At 39.0% G+C, this 21,627-nt stretch overlaps 10 protein-coding genes across 10 annotated transcripts; 5 read left to right on the top strand and 5 right to left on the bottom strand. All coding sequences in view use genetic code 12, as the record gives it.

Moving 5' to 3' along the window:
- Positions 1–145: 145 nt before the first annotated feature.
- Positions 146–1,231, bottom strand: I9W82_001709 (NADHX dehydratase; the record flags this gene model as incomplete). The annotated part of the gene is made up of 1 exon (XM_067690484.1): positions 146–1,231. The coding sequence occupies one exon, from the start codon at positions 1,229–1,231 to the stop codon at positions 146–148; it is 1,086 nt and encodes a 361-aa protein (XP_067548945.1).
- Positions 1,232–1,859: 628 nt separating this feature from the next.
- Positions 1,860–2,756, top strand: MCR1 (cytochrome-b5 reductase; the record flags this gene model as incomplete). The annotated part of the gene is made up of 1 exon (XM_067690483.1): positions 1,860–2,756. One exon carries the CDS (start codon positions 1,860–1,862, stop codon positions 2,754–2,756), a length of 897 nt encoding a protein of 298 aa, XP_067548944.1.
- An 88-nt stretch (positions 2,757–2,844) lies between these two features.
- Positions 2,845–4,116, top strand: DBR1 (RNA lariat debranching enzyme; the record flags this gene model as incomplete). The annotated part of the gene is made up of 1 exon (XM_067690482.1): positions 2,845–4,116. The coding sequence occupies one exon, from the start codon at positions 2,845–2,847 to the stop codon at positions 4,114–4,116; it is 1,272 nt and encodes a 423-aa protein (XP_067548943.1).
- Positions 4,117–4,653: 537 nt separating this feature from the next.
- Positions 4,654–7,155, top strand: SLM2 (phosphatidylinositol 4,5-bisphosphate-binding protein; the record flags this gene model as incomplete). The annotated part of the gene is made up of 1 exon (XM_067690481.1): positions 4,654–7,155. The coding sequence occupies one exon, from the start codon at positions 4,654–4,656 to the stop codon at positions 7,153–7,155; it is 2,502 nt and encodes an 833-aa protein (XP_067548942.1).
- Positions 7,156–7,229: 74 nt separating this feature from the next.
- RPL23A (60S ribosomal protein uL14) lies at positions 7,230–7,984 on the bottom strand (the record flags this gene model as incomplete). The annotated part of the gene is made up of 2 exons (XM_067690480.1): positions 7,230–7,601; positions 7,943–7,984. The coding sequence occupies 2 exons, from the start codon at positions 7,982–7,984 to the stop codon at positions 7,230–7,232; spliced, it is 414 nt and encodes a 137-aa protein (XP_067548941.1).
- Positions 7,985–8,997: 1,013 nt separating this feature from the next.
- On the top strand, positions 8,998–10,104 carry I9W82_001704 (NADP-dependent alcohol dehydrogenase; the record flags this gene model as incomplete). Its single annotated transcript, XM_067690479.1, has 1 exon — positions 8,998–10,104. One exon carries the CDS (start codon positions 8,998–9,000, stop codon positions 10,102–10,104), a length of 1,107 nt encoding a protein of 368 aa, XP_067548940.1.
- Positions 10,105–10,225: 121 nt separating this feature from the next.
- Positions 10,226–10,843, bottom strand: I9W82_001703 (uncharacterized protein; the record flags this gene model as incomplete). The annotated part of the gene is made up of 1 exon (XM_067690478.1): positions 10,226–10,843. The coding sequence occupies one exon, from the start codon at positions 10,841–10,843 to the stop codon at positions 10,226–10,228; it is 618 nt and encodes a 205-aa protein (XP_067548939.1).
- Positions 10,844–11,017: 174 nt separating this feature from the next.
- I9W82_001702 (GCV1) lies at positions 11,018–12,211 on the bottom strand (the record flags this gene model as incomplete). Its single annotated transcript, XM_067690477.1, has 1 exon — positions 11,018–12,211. The coding sequence occupies one exon, from the start codon at positions 12,209–12,211 to the stop codon at positions 11,018–11,020; it is 1,194 nt and encodes a 397-aa protein (XP_067548938.1).
- A 156-nt stretch (positions 12,212–12,367) lies between these two features.
- Positions 12,368–12,787, bottom strand: I9W82_001701 (uncharacterized protein; the record flags this gene model as incomplete). The annotated part of the gene is made up of 1 exon (XM_067690476.1): positions 12,368–12,787. The coding sequence occupies one exon, from the start codon at positions 12,785–12,787 to the stop codon at positions 12,368–12,370; it is 420 nt and encodes a 139-aa protein (XP_067548937.1).
- A 326-nt stretch (positions 12,788–13,113) lies between these two features.
- Positions 13,114–21,624, top strand: TEL1 (DNA-binding protein kinase; the record flags this gene model as incomplete). Its single annotated transcript, XM_067690475.1, has 1 exon — positions 13,114–21,624. The coding sequence occupies one exon, from the start codon at positions 13,114–13,116 to the stop codon at positions 21,622–21,624; it is 8,511 nt and encodes a 2,836-aa protein (XP_067548936.1).
- Positions 21,625–21,627: the final 3 nt, after the last annotated feature.

Below are 21,627 nucleotides of genomic sequence, written 5' to 3'. Positions count from 1 at the left end.
TGATAATATGTATAAGTTGATACGAGTATATGGTCTGATTAGAAAACAATCAAATTTGTTTTTTTCTTCTCTTGCTCGCCCCCACCTTTTTCCACTTTTCACTTTTAACCGAGGATTACACGTGACTCCGGGGATTTCCATTGATTTACATATTACTACCAAATCTAAATAAACTATCATCAAATAATTCAAGGAAAGCTTCATGCAAAAACTCATGAATGTTTGATGTTTGCATTGATCTGCCATACTTTTTAAATGCCTTTTGTCCCGCTGTTCTTACCAATGTACCAGCAGAATAACAAGCAAGGATATGAGCCTCATTTGTATCCAAGTCAACCTGATTGTCCCAGTAGCTATCCAAGTAATGGTTTGACCAGTTCACCAATGTTGCAATTGCACCGGTAAGGGTATCGCCTTGTCCGCCTACTCTTTTATTAGACCCTGAGGAACTGTTGAGCACAACATTTTTTGAATTGGCAATTATATCAACTTCACCTTTACGATAGATCAATACGTTGCCCAACTTTGAAGATACTTTTTGAGTTTGCTCAATCAATGCTGCTTCTGAGTAGTCCTCAGAGAGGTCAATTTCAACGTCAAACTTTTTTGCAATTCGCTGAAACTCAACAATGTTTGGCGTGATGATTGCCTTTGAGTAATTTGTAATCAATTTGGGGTCAATTGATAAAAGATACAAGGAGTCAGCATCTAATATGATTGGCTTGTTCAAGACTTTAATCTCCTCAATTATCCTAACCAAAGATTTCAACATTAGCGGATCACGACCAAAGCCAGGACCCACAACAATAATATCCATTCTCGTCAACAACAGTTGAATTTTGGGTAAAATAACATCATCAATGATTTTCGTAAGCACATTAGTTTCATTCAACACTTGCTCGATAGACATTTTCTTCAAATCCTCCAACTCTCCATCTTTCAACTTCAATCCTGGATTTTCCAAATCTAGCAAGTATGGATGAATCATTAAATCTGGTGAGTATGACTTTATTATCGGTGCTGCTTGCTTTTCACAAATAACATGAGACAAATCAGCACCAGCTAATGCAGCTGAGTGACTGGAAAAGAAGGGAGCTCCTGTATAGTCTTCATTTCCACCAATGATGCATACTCTTCCTGCTTGGCCTTTATGGAAGTTTGGGAGAAGTGGTTGAATGAGTTGACGTGATAAACTAATCAATTCCTTATGTGACTTAGTACGAAGCAGCATTTTTGGTAGTAGAAAGAGGTGGCGGTGGTTATAATTTCAATTGAGTGTTAAAGTGTGGCCTTTATACGTGGATGATGATTTATAGCAACCAAAATATCGGAGGTTGTTTTTGCTTTATTTTTGTGAAAGTCCGTAGCGCCCGCAAAAAAAAAGGGACACAGTAACAAAATGTCGTAAGAATGTCGTCAAGATCTCCTTTTTCTCTCTCCATAGAAAGCAATCATAGTGTAGATGCTACCAACTCACCCCTCAAAAAAGTTTTAACTGTGGCAACATAAATCAACGGCATGGGAAGACACTTCCGGTAGATTACTTTCCCGAGAGTTTAGTTCTCTCCACTTTGATATTTGAGACCAATTGAATCATAAAGTATAAATACTGAAATGTATTATGACGTTATTTAAGAAAATTAATAAGCCAATTATTAATGTTTACAAAAACCCACAATATATATTTACTACTGTGGTTATTTTTGTTCACTTTAATTTTGCTCTCTCTCTCTCTCTCTCTCTCTCTTTTGAAATTATATAAATCTGTCAAACTCCTCATCCAATTGAATTGGCGGTTAATTAATTTTATACAAAAAAAAATTTAGTTTACATTTATTCAACAAACTCAATTGCATATAATGTCTACTGCTATGACTAGATTTCTTGCTCCAAGATACGTTGTGCCATTTATTGGCGCCACTGCGTCCCTTGGCCTTGCTTACCACTATTCAACACAATCATTCATTAGAAATGAAACTGGAAAGACTTTTACTGGTGGTGATGAATGGATTGACTTGACTTTGAAGAAAGCTGAGCAATTGAACCACAACACCAAGCATTTGGTTTTCAACTTGAAGGATAAAGAAGATGTCTCCGGTTTGGTTGTTGCTTCCATGTTGATGACCAAGTTTGTTACACCAAAGGGTAACAATGTCATTAGACCATACACACCAGTCTCAGATGTCAATCAAAAGGGTGATATTGAGTTTGTTATCAAGAAATACGACGAAGGTAAGATGTCAAGCCATATTCATGATTTAAAAGAGGGTGACACTTTGTCATTTAAAGGACCATTTGTCAAGTGGAAGTGGGAACCAAACCAATTCAAATCTATTGCTTTGATTGGTGGTGGTTCAGGTATTACCCCATTGTACCAATTGTTACATGCCATTACTACAAACCCAGAAGACAAAACCAAGGTTCAATTGTTTTACGGTAACCTTTCCCCAGATGATATTTTGATTAAGGACAGACTTGATGAAATTGCTCAAAAGAACAAAGATCAAGTCAAGATCACTTATTTTGTCAATGACAAGAAGGGGCAAGATTTCGATGGTGTAGAAGGTTTCATTTCTAAGGATTTCTTGCAAAAGAACTTGGACAAGCCAGGCCCAGATACAAAGATTTACGTTTGTGGTCCTCCAGGTTTGTATGACGCTATCTCGGGTAACAAGAAGTCTCCATCTGACCAAGGTGAAGTTACTGGAGCCTTAGCTGATTTGGGTTACACCAAGGAGCACGTTTTTAAATTTTAAAAAGAATTTGGTCTTTTTATGTAAAAGATGTATAGACACAAATAAAAAAAAAAAAAATATTATGTAAAACAATTGTTCTAATCCATCGATGAAGACGGTAAAAGTGGCTATTGAAGGATGTTGCCACGGTGATCTACAAAAGATATACAATGGCATACCTTCATCTACTGAGCTTCTCTTGATATGTGGCGACTTTCAAGCACTACGCAACACTGCTGATTATCAAGCGTTGAATGTGCCTGAAAAATATCGTCGTTTGGGAGATTTTCAATCTTACTACACAGGCAAGAAAAAAGCGCCTGTGCTTACAATATTCATTGGTGGTAATCATGAATCTTCGTCATACTTGCAAGAATTGAAATTCGGCGGATGGGTGGCACCTAATATATATTACCTTGGAGAATTTGGGAGTGTATACTACAAGGGGGTTTCTATTTGCGGATGGAGTGGTATCTACAACCCACACACATATATGAATAAGCCATTTCAAGTAGAGAGACTACCGTTTGATACAAGCTCCATCAGAAGTGTCTATCATCAGAAATTGGCCAATTTTTTGAAAATGTATTTGCAAAAAGATGCAGATATTGTTTTGAGTCACGATTGGCCAGTTGGAGTAGAACAATACGGAAACAAAGAGAAATTACTCAAACAGAAACCATTCTTTACTGAGGATATCAGGAGAGGCCAATTGGGTAGCCCATTGAATAAAGTCTTGTTGCATCACTTGAAGCCAAAGTACTGGTTTAGTGGCCACTTACATGTCAAGTTTGAAGCTAGTGTAAATCATAATAAACCAGAGCTGAAACAAGTCAAAAATGTCAATGAGATAACGTTAGACATGGACAGTCTGGATGAAGGCAGCGACGATGAAGTACAACTACGAAAAAAGAGCAAATCTAGTGACTATGTGAGTCATGATACGCAATTTCTAGCGTTGGATAAATATGGTCCTCGAAGACACTACTTTGAGGTTAAGGAAATTCCCATTATGGAGGGTAGCACCCACCCGTCCTCAAACTCCGAGGAATTGTATTATGACAGACGAGCTATAGCAATCAATCGAGTTATTGAACGGTACGCAATCGAGCATAAAACTGAGTTTGAGTTGATAGAACCAAGGAAGGTTTTGAGAGATCAATCACAATTTGAAAAATTTACCCCATTTGTTGCAAAAGAATTGGAAGAGTTGAATCAAATGAATGATGAACAGTTTATAATACCGAGAAATTTCCAAATCATTGCACCAGCTGATTACGATGGTGAATTGAAATATTTCCCAAACAATCAAACAGAGGAGTATTGCGGTAAGTTTGGGATACCTGCGCCAAGCCTAGGTTCAATAAGTGGTGATGTGTGAATGGCTTTGAGCGTATATGCGCACCTCGCATGATATTTACCAGTTTAGCGCTTTTGCATTTTTTTTCTTTTTTTTTTTTGCTTTTTCTTTGCACCGGATCTCCGTGATTTTTTACAAATGGAATATAATCTGCACTGTTTAGTTCATTTTCTATGCATGTAGTAGTAGTAGAAGTAGTAGTAGTAGGCAGATTCTCTACAACATTTTTGTAACGTGCTTTGCGTTTGGTAAAAATAACCCCACTGAAGGTGCGCTTTCGCCCCATTTTACTTACTAAAAATAGTTTGAAATCGAGGCTAGAGAGAGAGAGAGAGAGAGAAAAAAAGAAGAAGTCACCAACGAAAACAGCTGTTTCAACGCTTACGACCCCATCCTTTTCTTGGATATACAAATACACCCACACAATCATTAAAGAACTAAACCTTTATAAAAAAAAATATTCATCAATATTATACAAAAGTATAATACCTTTTTCCTTTTATTTATTAATCCCATATAACTCAGCCTAAAACAACAACAAGAGAGCAAGACACCACGATGCCGTATGACTCGCACAATCCACTCACGGTAGCACTACCTTATAGTTTCATGAGCAATAATGACTACCCCACAGAGGTGATGGCTAATAGATTTGTGGCTTGGAGAGCATTCATCAAGGATTTGCTCAATTATTTTAGAGAGTATGCTAGTGTTCAAGAGGAGATTGTACGCCAACAGGCGAGACTTCAACAAGCTGTCGGTGCAACAGCAAGGTCTATTGCCGCTCCACAGCATGCTAACCATCCTGCAAATGCAGCCAGCCAGGACTTGGAAGCTATCACCAAGTCTTTTTTACCAATAGGGAATGGTTCAGTGCAAGATGTTCCTGACATTTTATTCCACTACCATCAACAAAATGTAACCAATTCATCAAAAACGCTCAAAGAGATTAATGCAATAATTATTCCTAAATTAGAAGAGTTGAGAAAAGATTTGCTTGTCAAGATTAAAGAGATTAAGAATTTGCAAAATGATTTCAAAAACAATTTGAACAAGGAGCTCAATGAAACAAAATCGTTGATTAGCCAGTACAATCAAGCGATAGAATGGGCAAACAAATTGGACACTAGCCACAATTTACACCAAGCTGATGGTGAGCAAGGGAAATACGATCCGTTTTTGGTAAAGACTAAATTGGATCGTCAATTGAAAAGACAATTGGTGGAGGAGAATTATCTTTATGATGCGTACGCTAATTTACAAAACGCTGGTAAGCAATTGGAAGGCATCGTTGTTGCCGAAATCCAAAATTATTTATCACTGTTTCTCAAAATGATTAGAGAAGAGAATTTGACATTTACCAATTATTTGGAGCCAAATATCATCAATGGATTCTTAGCTAAGGAGACCAATTTCGAATGGAATGCATTTATTGAGAGAAACTTGCCATCTAATAATCTTAGCGTCAGTGCAGTGGGTAATCAAACAACATCTTCAGTTAAGAATGGTACATTTATCGATTTGGATATTCCAAAGAGACACCTTCAAGATTTTGTGATTCGTAATTCTGAATCAAATTTGAATGTTGCTGTGCGTGAAGGCTACTTGGAGCGTAGGTCAAAGTTCCTCAAGAACTATTCCAGTGCATGGTATGTCCTTACTTGCTCATTCATTCATGAGTTTAAATCAAATGATAGAAAGAAAGATCCTCACCCGGTGATGTCGTTGCCTTTGGATTCTTGTACCGTTAGTGACCATTCAAAAGATGATGGGAAGATCAATGGAGTTTATAAATTCATTTTGACTTCGAAACTGGCCAATGCTTTGATGCACAAGACACATAAATGGGTTTTCAGAACAAACACTTATCAGGACATGATTGACTGGTTCAACGACATCAAGAAATTGACAAGCTTGCCTACCCCAGTTGCAAGAGCTAGAACTTTACCAGAGAGACCCAAGAATACTGTTACCGCAGTCAAGGCTGAATCAAGGGCATCTTCAATTCGGTCTCCCACTAGATCTTTGAGAACTGTCAATAGCAATTCATCAAAGTTGCAAAGAAGTAGCACTCGTAACTCATATCGACCACTTTCGCAAACCACTTCGAGTGCAAACGCCAACAGATTATCATCCACCTTCTCGCAAAGGAATAACCAATCGCCAAGACTTGCCAACATGATAAACAGTGATGGAACAATTATCACTCCGGTTGAAACTGACGATAATGTCAAGCGTAATGCTAGTATACTCAGTCATTCAGGATATGATCCTGAAAGTCGTAATCAAACAATGCAACTGCAATCAAACTATGTACTGCAACCACAGTCTCAATATCAACAACAGCCGGCAGGGAGTATGCTGTCTGGGTTAAGATACCTGCAACAACCTTACCAGCTAATTCCCGTAGATTCGATTACCAGCGGGGGTAACCCTCAACAAGGGCAATTTGCAAATGTTGGTACCCCTTCAAGTGGTGTTCCTTACTACATTCAAGGCGGCGCCCAAGCACAGCAGTTCTATGACCCCGTGCAACAACAATACTACACAATTACTCCAAGTGCGCCCGCAAGTCAACGGCAGTCTCAAAACGGACAACAAGTGCACCCACAGTTTTTCCCCACTTCTCCAAGAGGAGCTCCGGTACTGATTTTGAGTACCTCGCCAGCTGCACAGCCATTTGGATCAGCTTATTTTTCGCAGTTTGCTGGTGCAGCACTCCCACAGTCACAGCAACAAACTCAACCACAAGCACAAGCTCAATCTCAACCGCAGTCGCAGTCGCAGTCGCACTCACAGTCGCAGCAGGAGCAGCCTGATCAGAAAAACATACATCCAATGTACTTGAACGGTGGCTTGGACACGGCTAATGAACATGATGAAACTCTGGCCGCTCAAACTACCACTCAAAAGGGAGAAGCTTCACTCCATCCAAATTCACAGCGAAACTTATCTGCCGATGAAGTGTCAACTATAAAAAGTGGTCCAATTGAACACATTCAGCCTCCATTTGCAGCCACTAATGGTGATATCAACATTGTCGTAAGCGATACTAAGTAGAAATTTATTTACAAATCAAAATTAATAAAAGATTTTACTTTAAAAGACGCATTATACAATTTATGTACTCCTCTTTAAACAACAACACCTGAGTTAGATGCAATACGTGGCCATAAATCAGCACATTCTTTAGCAACTGGACCAGTAATAGCAGAACCTTTCATTTCACCCTTTGGGTTAACGATAACACCAGCGTTATCTTCAAAGTACAAGTAGACACCATCTCTTCTTCTCCATGGCTTAGCTTGTCTAACAACAATAGCTGGCATAACCTTCTTTCTCAATTCTGGCTTACCCTTTTTAACGGTAGCCATGACCATATCACCAGCGGAAGCAGCTGGCAATCTGTTCAATCTGGCACCGGTACCTTTAACGGCCAAAACGTAAAGATTTCTAGCACCTGAGTTATCGGCACAGTTCATGACGGCACCAACTGGCAAAGCCAACTACAAGTAAAATTGTTAGTATATTGATCATTTAGTTTAGCTTTAGAATTGGCGTGAAGTTGTGAGATGATAACGGAGGAGGAAAAGAAGTTCAAAGTTTCCTAAATTGTGTTTCACAGGTGATGGGCCGCTCCGGGGAACATCACGTCCTCACTATCGCTCGTGATATCCATGAATAAACTTCCAAGAACTCATAGTTTCTATATTTCTCTCGTGTGTTGAACGATCAATTACATGGTTTCATCATCCCATTGTAAATTTTCACATCACACGTTAATTCACACGCCAATCTAAAGACATATCACGATGATAAATTCAGTTTAAAAGGGTTGGTCACATACTGACATACGGAATTTGTTTCCTGAAGCTCCTGATCCTGACATTATTGATTATATAAAGTTTGGTATAAGGTGTAAATCGTTACGATGTTGTTACCACTTTTGGCTATCCTATTGGAAAATTTTCGTGCGAAGCTCCAGACTGTGTGAGCGAGCGATGTTTTTTTTTTCGCAATATTGCACTACTTTGTGTAATAAAAGAGGTTAGGTCTTGGTCACTTTTGGTCATGTGACTAAATGTGACGAAAAAAAATCAAACTGGGTAACTGATAATTAATCCGATTTATGCCATCACACTAAGTGAAAAATTGTACACAGGTCAGCTCATTGAGAGTATTGAGGGCACTGTTCTGTTCTTTTCAGTATTTCCGTATTTGAAATTATCTGATTTCCCTGGGTGAGTGAAGAGGGAATATGTTTAAGAGCCTACAACTGAGAACGTGTCCTAGCCATGCATTTCCTTGAAGAAGTGTCTCTATCTGCGTAAACTTTAGAAACGTTATTTAATGAAACAAAAATAACGAGAGGATGTAAAAGGAAAGTGGAACCACCCGAAGATAAGATACAAGGGTAAGATCGGAGCTTCTGATTACGGAAATTGACCGACATTTATGCATCGGAGGTAAAAACTGGCTTTGCACTTTAGCACGTGCAGTAGTTAAATTAATAAGCAAAAAAACGTTGTTTCCTCGGCTATTAATGACGAATTGTCGCAAGAAAGTGGCGGTAACTAAAGGTCCACGACCAACTGAGGGCGATCACTTGCCCAGTATTGAGCTTTTCATGAGCCCCTCCATCCATCATCAGAACCTCTCTTGCTTGATATCTTCATCAACTGTGGATCATCTCGGCTGGTCTGCAAGCTGTGCCATGAAAAATTTCTTTTGCGGATAAATACTTTTGTGCAATGGAATATGTCAACAATGACATAACGGTTTGGTATGATTGCCACTCGATGTATGAAATTGTCAATGATATAAATATGGAACCATTTTTTTTTTCTTTCCTCCAAGTAGTTTGATTAATTATTACATCAATTCAATCTAATATCAAAAAACATGACAAAAGCAGTGCCAGATACTTTTCAAGGATTTGCCGTTTCTGATCCAAAGAACTGGAATAGACCAAAGTTGGCAACATATGAAAGAAAGCAAATCAATCCACACGATGTTGTCTTGAAGAACGAAGTTTGTGGATTGTGTTATTCTGATATTCACACTTTGGCTGCCAATTGGTCTCCAATTCAAAGAGAAAACTTGGTTGTTGGTCACGAAATCGTTGGTGAAGTCATTGCTGTTGGTGAGGAAGTGACCGAATTTAAAGTCGGTGACCGTGTTGGAATTGGTGCAGCTTCCTCCTCATGTCGTCATTGCAATAGGTGTAACTCCGACAATGAGCAGTACTGTAAGCAATCAGCATCCACTTATAACAGTAAGGATGTGAGATCAAACGACTACATCACCCAAGGTGGTTATTCTTCACACTCAATTGCTGACGAAAAGTTTGTTTTCGCAATCCCTGAAGACTTGCCATCATCATACGCTGCTCCACTTATGTGTGCTGGTATCACCGTATTTTCACCATTGATTAGAAACTTGGGATTAGACGCCAAGGGTAAGAACGTTGGTATTATTGGTATTGGTGGATTGGGTCACTTGGCTTTGCAATTTGCCAACGCTATGGGTGCCAATGTCACTGCATTCTCAAGATCATCTTCAAAGAAGGAACAAGCTTTGAAATTGGGTGCTCATGATTTCATCGCCACTGGTGAAGACAAGACTTGGTACAAAAACTATGACGATCACTTTGATTTCATTTTGAACTGTGCTAGTGGTATTGATGGATTGAATTTGTCTGATTATTTGTCCACTTTAAAGGTTGACAAGAAGTTCATCTCTGTTGGTTTGCCACCAAGTGAAGACAAGTTTGAAGTTAGTCCATTCACATTCTTAAAACAAGGTGCTAGTTTTGGTTCTTCTTTATTGGGCTCCAAAGCCGAAGTTAAAGAAATGTTGAGGTTGGCAGCTGAACACAATGTTAGACCAATGATTGAAGAAATCCCAATCAGTGAAGAAAACTGTGCCAAGGCATTGGATAGATGTCACGCTGGTGATGTTAGGTACAGATTTGTTTTTACTGGATTCGACAAAGCTTTTAAAGCTTAAAATTTTATAGATTGTATAGAGTAGTAACCAGCAAGGTGAAAAATTGTGCACAATTAAAAAAGTCTCTGCGAACAATAGCTATAGCATTAGCTGGGTATACAAACTATTAACATGTACAAATTCAGCTCGTCAGTATAGCAAACTTGGGCTTTTGTACCAAGTCCCGCTTGATATCATTCTTACCAGCTGACAACGACCTGGCATGCTTTTTAGAAAACACACTCTTTTGTGCTGACCTGACCAAATATTTATTCTTTTTCACCGGTGTTACAAATGATGGTAAGTTATTAAACTTGTGAGCTGACTTGAATTCATTTTCAAAGTTGATTGGTTGATAAAGCTCGTCTAGTTGTGTAGTTACTCCGTTACTTGTGATGTAGCCCTTGAATGAGTTCAAGCTCAAATCTTTTAAAGGTGAGCGGTTTCCACTTCTACTGCATATTGGTTTTGGTTGAAGAACGTTTTCTTGGTCATTATGGTTAAGTTTATTGGAGGTGGGAGTCCCTACCACATCATGAGAACTGTTGTCTTTCTTATCCTCCCATATCGTAAATCCAAGAGACGTAGCTGGCTTGCGTTTCTTTGGTGATGGGGTACGCGATTCTGACTCCGGCTTGAGTGGTGATTTGTTGTATCTTGGACTTGACGTAAAGCTCTTCCTTTGAGGTGATTGTGGGTGGATATTGCAGACTTTGGGAGAGAGAGCGGACCTCTTTGTAGGTGAAGGTGTTGATGGCATTGATGTGAACTGAGATGATGGTGATGGTTAGAAACAGCTGGTTACGGAATGTGTAAATTTCTATAGTTTAGTCTTGGTGTATCTTTTTCGTGATTTTTTCCCACAAAGGGGCTAACCGTTGTTTACGTTTTTGGAAAAAAAAAAAAACAGTTGCAAAATTGACGCGTCATTTTATTACTGTTTATACAATCTACTTGGTACAAATGGCAACTTGGTCACCACTCCATCTCTTAATTTGCCTCTAATCTCAATCTTTACTGGCGATCCAATCTTGGCTTTCTTATCAATATAAGCTTGTGCAACGTTACCACCGTTGGTAGGAGATGGCGAGCCTGATGTAATGTATCCAATTTCCGTCTTACCATCCTCACTGAAAACCTTATTTCCATCCCTAGGAGAAGGTCCTTTTGAAGTAAGACCAATTCTTCTACGTGTAGTAGACTTGTCCTTGATTTGACTCAAGATTTTGGCTGCACCATTGAAACTAGAGTCATTCAATTCACGGCGTGTCTTTGGGATCAACCAAGTCAATGAGGCTTCAACTGGTGTGATCTCTTCTGTCAATTCATGGCCGTACAAACACATACCTGCTTCTAATCTCAATGAGTCTCTTGCGGCCAATCCAATTGGTTTTGCTACATCGGGATAGTCGTGGACCAAAGTGTTGAAAAATGCTAAAGCCTCGGCTGCCTCTTCTGGGGTAGTTGATGGGATAGACAACTCAAATCCATCTTCTCCGGTGTATCCTGATCTAGCTAGGTGAACAGTAGCTGAAATAGGAGCCAATTTGATAAACTTTGTCTGGCCGAAGTAGATCTTACTCAAATCCTCATTTGTAAACTTTTGTAAAAGCTCTTGAGCCTTGGGTCCTTGGATGGCCAAGAGAGTACCCTCAAATGTATTGTGTTGCACAGAATTGAATGCCTTCAATTCATCTTTAAGGAATTGGACATCTTTTTCCCTACACCCAGCATTCGTCACCATGTAGTATTTGTCCTTGGCGTGTTTGGTAATGATACAATCATCAATCACACCACCGTCCTTATTTAACAACACTGATAAACTGGAACTGTTTTCAGGGATCAAGTTCAAATCGATTGGGGTAACTTTCTCCAAAAATGATTGTGCATCGGGTCCGGTGACATTGTGTTGCAACATATGGCTGACATCAAATAACCCTGCTTTCGATCTAACCCAATTGTGTGAGTCAATGTGCGATTGGGACTGGTATAAAACTGGCATTTCGAATCCAGCATAGGGAACCATCTTTCCACCCAACTTGACATGGGCTTCATACAATGGGGTCTTTAAAAGCGAACTTGTCGAGGAGAGCCTCTTTTGGGATAATAAAAGCGTTCTGGTTAGCATTGTAGGGGTACTGTTAGGAGCAAAGAGTGGTAGGGTCTTGTTGATCTTTATTTGTGGAGATGAAAAAACCTACAAAGATTTGACTTCGCGAAAGCCGGAGTCAAAATAATCCTTTGACTGTGTTTTCTTTTCTTTTTTTTTTTTTTTGCAGTCACTCTACTCAACAAGGAATGTTCCATCAATTGGTCGTGGTTGAGCAGTCATCACTAACAACATCACCGCCAATGATTCAATCACTATAGCTATCAAATTGTAACCCACCCAAGACCACAACTTGTCTCTTGCCATGCGATGGTACTGCATATGGCTTTCATTAGTGTAGTAGATGGAAGCACGACTGGACTGCTTCAACACTAGATCAGTATACAAGTAACATACATGTTTGATAATCTCAAAAACCCATATTAATGGCATGAATATTCCAAGGATCATAGCCCTAAAACGGTGTTTCTTTGCTTGTCTCCAATACTCGCACAATTCACATTCGCATTTGACAAACTTGTCCTCGCTGTATATGCCTTCCAAATATCCAAACCCTTCAACTTCCCTTCCCGATTCAATCACGTAGGGTAGCATTGTTAGTAATATTGGGCTCAGTACCCGTCAAGTTTTGCAGAAGTTGTCACCTTTTATATGCTTTCGCAAGCTACCAAAGTTTGCATTAGAAAACTTCCCAATTGGGACGTGACAATGGTGCTTATCTCTTACAAACCTAACTTTGGTGATATTTTAGCTCATGGTTCTAAAAGTGTTTCGATATAGAGTAACCGTGTACCATGACAGGCAGCCGGCACAATATCTATGACATCATGGCCTACCCTGCTATGGCTGCAAGATCAAATTTCAGGGAGAAAAAAAAATTCCACACGATTGAAACCATAATAAACGAATGATTATAGCATATGTCAGCATTAGATGTTCCTCAATTGGCAACACTCCTACAGTCTCCTAAGGTTAAAGATAAGAATGATGCACTACTGCAACTTGAAATCATTACCGCTTCGCGATGGAGGTTACCACTGAAGCAAATGCGGCTCTTGATACTTGCCATTTTTCAACTAATTGAGCACGAGGCCCAACAATTTATAAACAGCAAGTCAACTATACAAGCATCAATAGCATCTCGATTAAACAAAGCAAGCTACTACTTAAGACTTTTGGTTGAGAAATCAATTTCCGATAAACTACCTATAAAGTTTAAATTCTATCTCGAAATATGCTTTACCATTAAAAGTTTGTTCTATGTTCAAGATCAGCCCTTGGGGCCATGTTTGATCGATTTTTCCATACTCATATCCTCCATACTAAGGATAGATTTTGTCAATGACCATTTGAGCAGCAAGGATTGGTTGAGTGTTTATGGATTTCTTGTAACCGTAGCGGATCAATCATTGCAAGATATATCCCAGACCTTCGGTGGTATCAACGAAAAAGTCTTGATAGAAATTTGGACAGCATTGAGCAATCTACTCCATTGTGATACCTCATCTAGCTGCATTCACTTGTTTCGAGACGATGCATATTTTAAAGTTTTACCTTTGATGAACAAGACAGTCGATGCGTTCAAAAAAGAGCATCCTCTTCATATCACCATTTTCAAAGTCCTTAACAAGCTGATTATTTCACTAGCTACTACTGACTTTAAATTTGTCAATAAATTGATCCTATTGGGTATCAAAATGACTTTAGTTTGTCATAAAACACGATGGGAGAAACTTCAAGACCAATTCTTGATTTTTTTGAATTTGACCACAACCCATAATTTCATGTGTTTGGATAATCTACCCAAGCTCATTGGTGATTCAGATATTCAACTGTCGTTTGTTTGTGAGGATTCCGTGGAAACGCAAATTAGTGCTGCCGATGACCCTAAGATAGTGTACAGTATGGAATTACTCATCATTGAATTGCTCAATTATTTACTTATGCTTCCTTCAGACTTGTCTGAATCAATTGGCCTCTGTGACCCCAATAACAATGTCGATTGGTTCAACCTTGGTACGATATACTTCAAGGGTGAGGATCCTCGGCGATGGTTGTACACAACAGCAACAGTGAAATTGATGAAAACCTATTTTGACATGAAGAAAAGTATGCTGTTTCTACAAGAGTCTGATAGACCTAGCAGGGGCTTTGTCACGGATATTATTTTTAACAACTTGGTTGGCTCATACAGCATAATTGATTTTTGCGCATCCTTAGTTCTGTACCGATCAACCATCAAGGTTCACTTATTGAGTCTAACATTAATGAGTTTTTATCTTGAGCTCGACGTACACTTGAGACCTGAGCCAAAAGCGGAACAGAGTGAAGATTCCATTAGCGCAAGTGACAAAACAAATACCACATTCGACTTTACTATATCAGCGATATCGGAGGTACTGGATCTTCCTGGATTTCTTCAAAGTCTGATAAAGACTGTTGAATTTGAGGATGGCTACTTTTGGCTTATGTTGTTAGCAAGATCAATTTTAAATAAGGTGAACTTTGCGGAGCTAAATCCGCGAAAGAGATACGACTGCCTTCGGGAAATCCTCGAATTGGCCCTATATGGTGTGAACAAACCTCATGGTCATCTTGCAAGTGATTTAATTGCTCAATTAGTGTTGCGGAACCGTTTTAAAGTCAACAAGATTGTTGACGATGCAATTATCACACAATTGGAATCGGTAATAGATTTTCCAGGCGTTAATGGTCCATCAATTCATAATGAAGGATTTATGCTATGGTACTCAATGAACAAATTATGTATTGATCTTAACATCAAGAAAAAGAATATCTTGGTTAGGAAGATCGATGAATGGTTGTGTGAAAAGTGGGATGCCGCATTCAATTCGGGAATGCTTTTTCAATGTTGCCTTGAGGAGTTTATATACTGGGTTTCTGGGTTAAATGCTGAATTTTCTTGCACAATTGGTTCTGCGAATGCCAATGAGGGTCCGTTCAGGATGCCGATGGATTTGCAAATTTACCAGCAAGCGTTGGAGTCCTTTATTGTCTTGCGTCCAAGGGCTGTGGTAAAAGAAGAAAAAACTTTACAAGTCACTGCCCTCATCACTTCTGAATCCAATTGCAACTTTTGGGGGAAAATTGTCTCCACCTTTAGTAAATTGAATGCCGAGCCAATTGCACATGGGAACCTCTTTAGCTGGTTAATCACTTTACTGAACCTACTGCTAAAAATGTCTTACATATCGGGCCAGCAAGAACTTTGGAACACTTTGGACTATCAAATCACAGTTGGAGTTCAAGCTTTTTCAACATTCGAAATGAAAGCTGACGATGTATTCAAAGTCATTCGTTTGGTGGTAGAGTACGCCACCGAGAATGTGAACGGCTCAAGCGGCTTTATTTCAAAGGTTCCATTTAAGAAGTTTCTTGGATCCGTGGTCCAGAGTTTTCAATTACCGAACAGGCAGATGAAGAGGCGGTTGAGTGATGAAGATTTGGAATTCTCAGAGGTAAGAGAGAGCAGCGTCACGCCTGATTCCGCTGCCACTGTGACTCCCTCTTGTCAAAGTTATGTCTATTCGCCAATCTTTGACCTCATGAAATTCAAACGTTTGGAATTATGCTCTTCAGGTAACAACGAAATTGAAACTTTATCTCTGTTGACTATATTCGTTGAAAACTTTGATATTGATAACCTTTTGGTTGCTTTGATGTTTATTGTTGATGAGCAGTTGCCGAAAATACACTCCATTGATCTGAAGCAGCCATTGATTAAATTATTACGTATATTGGGTGAACGAGTCCTCTCGAATCAGGAACTAGAGAGAAATGAGATGGTGTTGGCTATTGTATCCCGTGTGCTTTCTCGTTTAGTTCCACTACTTTCGAATGCAACTGAGGAGGATGCATTACACAGAGACTGTTTTGACATTGTTCAGTGGCTCTATACATTAGGGAGTAAAAACTATATCACCACGGAGGTTTCACTTTTGGATTACATGAAGTTTTTGATCACCTTTTTGCAGCATAACAATGAAATGCACATCTCACAAACTTCGCTAATGGAAGAGACGTTTCTAAAATTTTCCGAATCAACCAACTTGATGAAATCAAAAATTATAGATTTATTTTTTGACTTTATTCAAGATTGTAATCCTTTCAAGCAAGAAAAAGTGTATTCTAAATTATTTGATTACTTTGTTATACCACAGGCATCGGTTGAGCGTGCAGCAACGTACGTCTACTTTTTTTCCATGTTGGCTGCTTCGTCTCCTACTGTGTTGAGGATGGCCTTGTTCAATTTTATGGAGTGCTCTAAGTATTCATTTTTTGTTCCTTATTTGAAGCTAGGTTTTGAAGAGCTTTGCTTAAGGTGCAATTTCTCGAGTCTGCGTAAGCTTTTTGAAACGGTTAAGGTGGATTTGCTTCGAAAATGGTGGAAAGTTGATTCAATTAAAACGTTTCCGTTTTCGTTGTTCAATTATGATAGCTTGTCCATGTTTTTGAATGAAAATTATCGGGAAATAACTGCCATAATTGTTTCAACAAAAACACAAACAGAGTTGAATTTTCAAACAGAGGATCGTTCAATTGAGCTTTTATCTTCAATTGCAAGTGTGAGAAATATTGATCTGGAAGTATTGGTCTCTGAGAGTTTATCATTGATCTTTCCGTTATCCTGCTCCGACTATGGTATTGGAAGTCGTATTTTTCGATTATTGATGAGCTACCTCATAAACTTTAAACAAGAGGCTAAAATACAGCTCCCATTGATAGTATTGGAGATCATAAAAAGACTTAATATGTCAGACGAGGTTGAGGTTCTTAGACTTCTTCCAAGAGCCAAGATTGTATCTCAATTAATTCATCAAAACTCGAGAGTCGAAATCAATAAGTCCGAACTGGCCGTATCCTTGCGCACAGGTCTTGAATTGATCAGCCAGATGGTGGAAAGATATCATACTGAGACGTCCTTTTTTTGGTCAACACCAATGATCTACTTTTTGATCAGAAGAATTGGATTGTCATTGCACGAAGAGCTTGATCTGTCAGCAGCGATATTGGAGATACGTCGAATAAAACTAGTCATTGTCATGGGTGGGGAGAATGCATTATCGGCGAACATTTTCAGCTTGCTTGTGAAAACATTGGTGCCGAAACTTAAAAACGAAATATTATCACCAGAAGTGTATCGCATTCTTGGTGCTTTCGAAAATGTATTTCAAATTGGACCTGAGCTTTTTGATGTCTTTGACACGCTTTCGCCTCTATTGAACTCCCTTTTGATCGAGCCCCGGCATGATGTGAATGATCCTTTGTATCGAAATTTTGTTAATACGTTGAGCAATTATGCAAGAGATATCGAAGATCGTGGTGCAGTCTCACCTGCTAATAAGTTAATAATTGCTGCCATCAGGCAATTGGAAGGTGAACAATTTTTATTACAAATTTCTGATATTGAGGAATTTTTGAGTGACGAAACTAGTTTCAATGCTATAAGTTTTGTATCAAGATTGTTCTCAAGTGTGGTGGATCCTGAACGGTTGTCGACTGAATTATTGATGTTGAAACATATACTCGCTTTAGGTAATGATCAGCTATCGCAGCTTTCAGAGCAATTCAAGCTCTGGATATCCAAGTGTTTATCAAAGTACTATTACGAGACACCATCATTTAATTTGCTAGATTTACTTGAAATGAAAGAATACGAAACTCCTAGTGAAATCAAAACGGAGCTGCACTCATCATTCTTTAATATTCCGATGACAAAGCTGGTCAAGTATGCACAAGAGAGCAAATACGATGAAGCCGCTTGTGCAGAGTCGGTGTTGGGGGTATATTTTAACATTGAAAGAGAGGACCTGGCTCTGTTACAGCATGTTGTCAACATTGAGCCAATTTACACTTCAATGTCTGGCTATATTCAAAATATGAAGCTTAAGACGTGTGTATTATTAAATGATGAGCCCAATGATGCTATAGCTGACATGTCACTCCTGGATTTGATCGACAGCTTTGACTCGTTCTTTGACCTAAATCCGAACAACTGGTGCTCTAAAATCTGTTTGGCGTTTCTTAAAGAGATAGCTTCATTCAGTGCCATAGGATCTGTCATGAGCGTTTTCGTTGTGAAGGTTCCATCGTTTGCTTTGGAGACAATAGCCTCTTTTGTTTGCTTTTATCTCGACCTTGTAAAAGCAAGAGGAGAAGAGTTAGTAGTTGCATTGTTGAATGGCTTTGCAAACTTGAAGCATCCAAAAAGAGAGTCAATAAAAGTTTTTGTTGGAATTTTGTTAGCTGTGAGGATTGCCTCGAAAACCACTTCGAACTCATCATTTGCAAGTGTTTATGACAAGGTTGATAAACTTCGGTATCACGAACTAGCAACTGAATGCAAAATGTACAAATCGGCATTAATGATATTTGAAGATGTGTCTAGTAAGATGGGAGAAGCTTCTTTAGGAACAAGTCATTCCTCAACTTTGCAAGCTATTTATTATGGACTTGATGACATAGATATACATTACGCTCTTCCAGAGAAGACGAATTTGGATCACTTATTGAATCTGAAGTTTCGAACCGGTGCTTCTGATGTTCAATTTCAGTACAGTAGCGGCTATTTGGACGCTAGTTTAAAGTTGGATGTACCACTTTTAGACGGCTTCTCTTCAATGATGTCGAATGCGGGTATGTTGGGTATTTCACTGATAGTCGGTAAAAGTATGGATCAGTTTGTTACTGACAATGACTCTTATGAGTGGAACTGGAAATTGTCGAAATGGGATCAGCCAGTACCTGCTGAGGAACTGAATGAACATCAACTGATATACAAAGTTTTGAAACAAATTCATGACTTTCCTCAAAATGGCGAAAGTATTTGCCGACAGTCTCTTTTAAGGTTAATGGACGTGCATACAATAGAAGCCCATATGGGCATCAAAGACATACAAGCCAACTTTTTGACATGGCTAAAATCATTGGCATCGGTCACTGCCATAGAAGACACAATCAACAGCACTCTGTTGTCAAATCTAGATGAAAAGTATCCTGATTTTGAAAAATTTGAAAACATCATTTTGGCAAAGCAGACTAGCTTTCAGATACTAGCTGAACAACCACCTTCCCATACTCCTAGTGATCTGCTTTGGTCACTTTCCTTAAAGGAATTGGTGTTGTATAACAATTTAGCTAGGATAGACGGTGAGCAACAAAAGATGGTTTCTTCGACGGTTTTGATTGATAAAATTTGCAACAGATTGCAAAATTCACAAAGTACTTTACACCAGAACTTGTTGCATTTATCAAGGTTCCAATTAGCTCAGTCATTGTGGAAGCAGGGTATTACTGACGTTCCTGTTTTAATATTGAAAGAATTGTATAATGCAGGTGGAGTGGACATATATGACAATGAATTGAAGGTGGACAAGCTCATGATCAAGGCGATGACAATAGAATGGATGTCAGAATCGCGTCAGGAATTGTCATCCAATTTGATGGAGAACCACGTATTACCAACAGCAGAAATGTCCCTAAGGTTGGATGATCAGGTGCAGCAATCTAGAATATTCCGCCTTTTAGCGCAGTTCTGTGAAACGCAATACAAATCCAAGTCGCTTAGTGAGCAAATTGAACTATTGGAAAAGCGAGTTGGTGAGAAGGAGAAGGAGATTGGGGAATTGAAAAGTCACTATCAGTCCTCTCAGACCACTTCAGATGAGAAAAGCTCGCTTAACAAATTCTATACCAAGTTGAAACTGCAATATAAAGCCGAGTGTGCTGATTTGGAGTATTCAAGGTCTAGCAAGAAACAATTTGTGGTCAAGGCGATTGAGTATTATTTGTTGACCATGTCTATGAGTGATTTTCCAGAAGAGGATTTAGACAAGTTTTGTGCCTTGTGGTTGGAGCAATCAAACGACGATGAGACCAATGACAAGATTGAACGGAAACTTCTTTTATTGCCAACGCATAAATTACTAAGCTGGAGTGCACAGTTGATATCAAGATTAACGAAAGAGGAAACAAAGTTTCAATACACTTTGAAAAAATTGATCTTTCAAATGTGTGCCGATCACCCGTATCACACTTTATATTTGTTGTTTTCTTTAAAAAAGCATAAGCAATTGGCTCAGAAAGATGCTAATCCATTGTTAGTTTCCAAAGCTATTGTGGCTGAATCATTGTGGGAAAAGTTACACGACTCAAGTTCTGTGCACAAAGTGGTTAGCTCTATTCAAACATTCAGTGAAGAGTGCATACGATTAGCTGAGTTCAAAGGACTAAAAGGCAAATCTATTAGCTTGGACAAGCTTGGTGATTTTTCACCATTTTGGTTGCATGCATTGCCCCAAATTCCTCCTCCTACAAAATCACTAAAAGTTGACTGTACTGGATCTTACCTGCACATACCCGTGATTTGGAAAATAGAAAAGAAAATTTCAACTGCATCCACAGGTTTGAGTTTACCCAAAATTGCCACACTTGTTCTTTCGGATGGATCGAAACATGTGATGTTGATGAAGCATGGAACGGATGATCTTCGTCAAGACTCCATTATGGAACAAGTGTTTGGTAAAGTTCAAAATATATTTACAAGAGACAAGGAGTGCAGTAAGAGAGGGTTATCTATAAGAACATACAATGCTGTTCCACTTGGACCTAGATCGGGTGTTATAGAGTTTGTTCCAAACTCCACCCCGTTTTTGGATGCAATACAGCCATATCATATCAAACATGATAAAATGAGGATTGACAAAGCTAGAGATATCATGAGGCAATGTCAAACTCGAGACAAAATCGAGAGACTTCATGAGTACCAAAGAATTGAAGCCAAAATCAAGCCCGTTTTGAATTTGTTCTTTCAGGATTGTTTTCTCACCCCAGATAGATGGTTTGAGAGTAGAGTTAAGTATACCCATGGAATTGCAACTTGCTCCATTGTGGGTTATATATTGGGTTTGGGAGACAGACATTGCAACAACATTTTACTTGATAAACGTAATGGGGAACCGATACATATTGATCTAGGAGTAGCGTTTGATCAAGGGAAGCAATTGGCCATACCAGAAACGGTTCCTTTTCGATTAACACGAGATGTGGTTAGTGGGTTCGGTATTCCTGGGGTTGAAGGTACATTTAGAATATCTTGTCAACACACAATGAGAGTTTTGAGAGAGAACCGGGATCATATCATGTCCATATTGGATGTATTAAGGTGGGATCCTTTATATTCATGGACCGTATCGCCGATCCGAAAGAAAAGATTGCAAAAGGAGGAAGCTAAACTGGGAATACAGCCTGAGCAAGACGGTTCGGATGCAGGGCGTGCTGTGCTTGCTGTATCGGATAAGTTGATCGCCAATGGGTTGAGTACAGAGGCAGTTGTACGAGAATTGATACAAGAGGCAACCAGTTCTCAAAATTTGGCATTGCTATATTTTGGGTGGTGTCCATTCTACTAGTTA

The sequence above is a fragment of the Candida metapsilosis genome (assembly GCF_017655625.1).
Source record: "Candida metapsilosis strain BP57 chromosome Unknown scaffold2, whole genome shotgun sequence".
NCBI lineage: Eukaryota > Fungi > Ascomycota > Pichiomycetes > Serinales > Debaryomycetaceae > Lodderomyces > Lodderomyces metapsilosis.
This window is presented reverse-complemented; position numbering and strand designations above follow the sequence as displayed.